At 37.9% G+C, this 5399-nt stretch overlaps 1 protein-coding gene across 2 annotated transcripts in view; it reads left to right on the plus strand.

Annotated features, from left to right (window-relative positions):
• LOC107104070 (astacin-like metalloprotease toxin 5) overlaps nucleotides 1-4934 on the plus strand; it is an 8981-nt gene extending 4047 nt beyond the window's left edge. The window contains exons 4-8 of one of the 2 annotated variants that reach the window (XM_015403981.1): nucleotides 1217-1258; nucleotides 1382-1451; nucleotides 1530-1647; nucleotides 1768-1940; nucleotides 4840-4934. In XM_015403981.1, the coding sequence (XP_015259467.1) occupies nucleotides 1217-1258; nucleotides 1382-1451; nucleotides 1530-1647; nucleotides 1768-1940; nucleotides 4840-4925 (489 nt within the window). In that variant the 3' untranslated portion in view covers nucleotides 4926-4934. The remainder of the gene's footprint in view (nucleotides 1-1216; nucleotides 1259-1381; nucleotides 1452-1529; nucleotides 1648-1767; nucleotides 1941-4839) is intronic. The other variant, XM_015403982.1, reaches the window with a different exon arrangement.
• The last annotated feature ends 465 nt before the right edge of the window (nucleotides 4935-5399 follow it).

Genomic DNA, 5399 nt, shown 5'->3' on the forward strand with positions numbered 1-5399 from the left:
CCATTTACATTTCAATCCACTGCTTTAATCTACATAGTTTGGTGGGTATTTTTTCCTGTACAAAGCAAGCTGGCCCTAAAGTACAAAAATTGTCATAACATTAATGTCTCTTCAATGGGGTGCCACCCACCACCTAACACACCACGTACAGCATATAACGGGTACCCAGACTGATTACATATCCATAATTGCATTTTAGATGAAAATGACTTAATTCATGTAGAAACCATCACCTGTATGCAAAAAGAATCAAGTCTTGGGTCCAGATTAACACATAGACAAGGAGCAGTGTAAAGTAGTTGGAGAACAAATAAGGTTTTATTTGTTTGTGATACAATTGTCCTTTTGTACAATTTAATTATATTTCAAAGCTCTATGTATGTTCTTGTGCTACACAGTATTTTTGTGCATTATTATTGTGATTGAAGCCACATGATGCCGATGTGCATAAACTGCATACCAGTTTATTTGGTTTTGGTGACGCAGTTATGGGGCGCCATTTGTAAAGTTAAGCAGTCAAAAATTAGGAGCAATATCTATGGTTAAAATTAATGCACAATAAAATCTGTCTAATTTCAGCTGAAATAAGAGGATTATGCCTACTGATTTTCAAATATTAATGTTGTAATATAAGATACATTTTCAGACCAGTATGTGATGTTCCTCTAGTGCAGGCTATTTTTTAAAGTTGAGCTTCTCCAGTTTGATTGAATATCTACGGAGCCCCTCTGATGACATGGTCAAAAAAAATTTTTAATTGTGGCCACGAAGTAGTATAACGTGCGCACGAAATACTACTTCGTGGCCACAATAAAAAAATTTTTTTGACCATGTCATCAGAGGGGCTCCGTAAGTAATATCTCTTTACCTAAACATCTAAATGAAATGACTGAACCGCATTGCTGGCAGCAGTCTAATGTGTGTGGAAGCAAATATGCATCTAGAAGTTGCTGCCCTTGAGACCAGTGGCTTTAGAGTACATATACTTTCATAAACCACTGAAATGCTTACATGGCTCTATTTTTGGGTATAAGTATGACCTCAATGAACATTCCTCTCCACAGAACCAAGAATACGTACTGGCTATTTAGAGATTCTAAATTGCATTTGGGTTTTAGTGTACATGAATGGTTTTGTCTTGTTTGTCATATGTGTTGCCCTCTGATGGACTGATGGCCTGTCCACTGTGTATCCGGCCTGGCCCGGTGATGCCCAGATAGGCACTGACCTCTCGGGGATCCAAAATAGGAACAAGCGGGTATAGCAATGGATGGAAATGTGTTTAGGCATAGACATCCTGTTTTAATGTCTTAACTTTTTCAAACTTTGTTGTCAACTGGACACCCGTAACATTTTTGTACACATCTTGTTTGCATTGCAGACAGACAGGAATGCTGTGGGAGATTCTTGGCCAACTACAGCCTTACCATATGAGATCAGCCCAGAAATAAGTAAGTGCCTTGCATGTAAACTAGAAAAACACAACTAATGAAACGCTTTCTAACAACGTTTTCTTCTTTTTTTTTAAGAGCATAGAACAGATGATGTAATTGCTGCGATGGCTATGGTGTCTGAACACACCTGTATAACTTTCCATCGGAGAGAACCCTCTGAAAAAAACTATGTGCTCTTCCAAATTAGCAATGGGTATGTGGAATTTTCAACCAGTGGAACTCCAAACAAAACATATTCTCAGTTTACTCAAGTGAGATTTGGGTTCAGATTTGCATAATGTTCTCCAATAAAATCTCATCTGTCGCCCCTTAGCTGTGCTGCACATGTGGGCTTCATGGGAGGTCAGCAGAGTGTGTTTGTCGGACCATCGTGCAATGTCGGAAACATCGCTCATGAAATTCTTCACAGTCTTGGTTTCCAACATGAACACACCAGGTTGGACCGGGACGATTATATTGAAATTGTTCAGAGCAACATAATCCCAGGTAAAGTGTAAATGTCTATGATCTGATGGTGGTTTGGCTTTCATGCATTGGCAAATTAAAATTAAGTCTTAATCCTGGTTGCAAATATTTAAATTGAACCTGAATAAAGAGATGAAGCCAGATTCTACACCAAAACAACTTTTTAAATGGTAAATACAAAATTAGGGAAAGCAAAAAGTGCATTAAATTTAAAATAGGAAACGCCTTTATTGGTTTAGTGGGGAAATTAGTTTTACAGCTGCAAATATAAAGGGATGCAGGTCAATTAAATTAAGTTTCTTTATATTGCACCAATTAACAACACAGGTCATCTCAATGCACTTAACAGACAATTAAACCAGATCATACAGTCAGATTGGTTCAAAGTTTTCCACCTAAGGAAAAGAAGTTGATGCATCAACTTATTGACTTGAAGGCAATCCCTCACACTTTGCATGCTTGAAGTGAAAGTGGAGAGGAAAAACTGTTTTGACAGGAAGAAACCAGGCTCAGTGTGAGCGGGATCTGCCGAGGCCGACTGGGGTTAAAGGAGATGGAAGTAGAGATACAGAAATAAGCAGAGATACAAAAGGCAATTTTCAACCAGCTCTGCAGGCGGCCCCGTCCAGGTAAAACACAGTAAGGGAGACGAGCTCCGAGGCAGCTCCCATGTCAGAGGATGAAGAGAGCACATAGTCACAGTCGGAGAAACAGGACTAAACTGAAAAACAGGCCAAGCTCTATCATCTATAAACAAATCTGTTGATGGCAGTAGCACAGCTATTTCTCTCCAGCATGGCGTCACAGCCGAACTGGAACAGACCAGATGAAGCTACTAGAAAAAGCAGAGAGCAAAAATTGCAGAATCGGATAATATAGATGAATGATGAAAAGGGGTCCCTATGTCCTCCAGCAGTCGAAGTCTATAGCACCATAACTGTAGAGATGGCTCAGGATAACCTGAGTCTAGCCTTAAAAGTAGACAGGGTGTCTACCTGATGGACTAAAACTGGTAGTAGTTAGTATAGTAGCCTGATAACTAAAGATCTGCCTCCCATTCTATTTTTAGAAATTCTAGGAACCACTAGTAAACCTGCAGACTGAGAGCAACATGCTCTGTTAGGAACATAAGGAACAATCAGATCTCTGATATCAGATGGAGCTTGGCCATTTAAGGCTTTATATGTGAAAAGGATCTAACATTCTATCCTGTATTTAACAGGAAGCCGATTAAGAGAAACTAAGAGGGGAAATATGATCTCTTTAATTTTTTTGGCTGCAGCATTCGGGATCAGCTGAAGGCTTTTAACTACAGTTTGTGGACTTGATAGTGCTGTAAATAACTGTTATATTCAATGTCCTGCCAGCTGGGATGCCATATTATGCTGTGATACTTTAAGATGTTTGTTGCCCTACCCTCCTGGGGTGGAAAATCTCTTATTCAATCAGATATTATTCAGACTGTCATATTTTCTATGAACGCATGCCCTACTAACTGTGTGTAAGAACAACAAATGAAAGTGTGATTCGAGCACTAATCATGGTCAAACAGTTAATTCTGCACATACATGGAATAAATTCATCACACCTTCTGTTCAAAATAAGAGTATAACAAAAAACATTCAACTCAAAGTCAAACATATTTCAGTTAAAAACTCTTGACTAAAACTAGTGAAACTAAACTATGTACAAAGAGGAAGGGAAACACGGTTGAAAACCATATTACAGTTTAAGATGGATTTTGTTTGAAAACCAAAGTTTATCTGGAAGAATTTGGGATATGATCAAATTAGCTTTTCGCTAATTTAGAGAAATTGAAATGGTTTCAAACCAATTCACAATGCAAATCCACGAGGTGAATAAAACATTATTGTGGCCAAATAATGTTTTATTAAATAATTTGCTTAATCAGGAACCAATAACCTTTAGTTAAATGATTCTTTACCCTCTTTGAAATAGCTAGCAGCGAATAGACATCACGAGTCCATTAAATAACTTTTGGTTATAATTTGGTAATGGAAATGTAATGAGCATATGAGGAAGACATGAACATTTGTTATCATTGTTTAAACCCTTAGTGAAAAAGCTTGTCCAAGCTTTAACAGCTCAAAACGTATTCTTGTAGCGTAGCGTGCGATACATCTGTTAGCGTTGTCTTTACTCATCAGTAAGCGCATGAAATTATCAAAAATCAAAAGTAAAGAGAATTGGTCCTAGCACTGATCCATGTGGTACACCACAGGTAGCCCTTGAGCATGAGAAAGATTTATCATTGATGTGAACAAACTGAAATTGGTCGGATGGATACAATTTAAACCAGCCTATTGCTGTTCCATTGATTCCTACAAAATATTCAAGTCAACAAAGTGCAGGCCTTATATTCAAGACTTTCAGCAGCCTTGAGTATTTTCAATGTTTTTTGACCCAGTGTGCTCTCTGCTTTAGTTTGAGATTTTGGTTTATTTGAAGGTCCAACTATGTTAACGCCTGTAGTGTGACTATAGACCAACTGCTGCATGGAGACTTTTGCTGCATTGAGGACCATTGTCCAGAGTCCTTTCTCAGTTATGGAATTTTTTATCAAATCAACTTGTTTGCAATCCTTATCATAAGGAATTAATCTTATTTCTTCTGAGGTCTTCCCTTATTGTTTTTAACATTAGTATATTTAGAATAGAGCAAAACTTCTCAGACAAAAAACTATTTTTGTTAGAATCTTTTTCTCAAGTTTATAAAGAATTATTTTATGAACTAACTTTTACTGTAATTATTCATATTACAAGAAATGAAGATTAAAGAGGATGTCTGCCTGTACTTTGGGTCTACATGGTTTAAGCTACTGCTGGTTCAACAGAATGATAAAGCTCAAGGTAAACTTGTCTAAAAGTGTTTTTAAATAATGTTGTTGTGAATGTTTTAGGAATGGAGAAGAACTTTAAAAAGATGAGTGGGAAAACGTTTTCTGTTCCATATGACTACAGTTCGATCATGCACTATGGAAGGTAAGATTGTTTTAAAGGTTTAGTTAAAAATGGCTTTCTCGGTAAATTTGTATTTATTTCTATACTGTTCATTGGACATTTTTAACAGATAATTGATGCAAAAATCAGCAGTCTTGCTGTTTTTTTTGGGCTCTTGTGAAACATGAATGACAGTTGGCCCTGAGGACCAGGGTTAAGCATCTAAAACCCCGGTCACACCTTGACAGTTTAGACCAGCGAGTGCCCTCTGACGTACGGAAAATCTGGCAAAAACACTGGCATACGTTGGATAAGTTCTGGGTACGTTTTAAGTTATGAGGACGCTGGCACACGTCGACATACGTTGAAGTTTTGAGCATGCTCAGAATTTACTGACGTTGTGCTTAACTTATGCGTAACTTATCTCCGACGCATATCAACGGCCACGGTCAACCTGAGCAATGCCCTTGCCACCTAACCGTACTCCGCCAGATGGATTTGCTCCGCATATACATCTGGA

Source organism: Cyprinodon variegatus, unplaced genomic scaffold, assembly GCF_000732505.1.
Source record: "Cyprinodon variegatus isolate N-32 unplaced genomic scaffold, C_variegatus-1.0 Scaffold1604, whole genome shotgun sequence".
Taxonomy (NCBI): domain Eukaryota; kingdom Metazoa; phylum Chordata; class Actinopteri; order Cyprinodontiformes; family Cyprinodontidae; genus Cyprinodon; species Cyprinodon variegatus.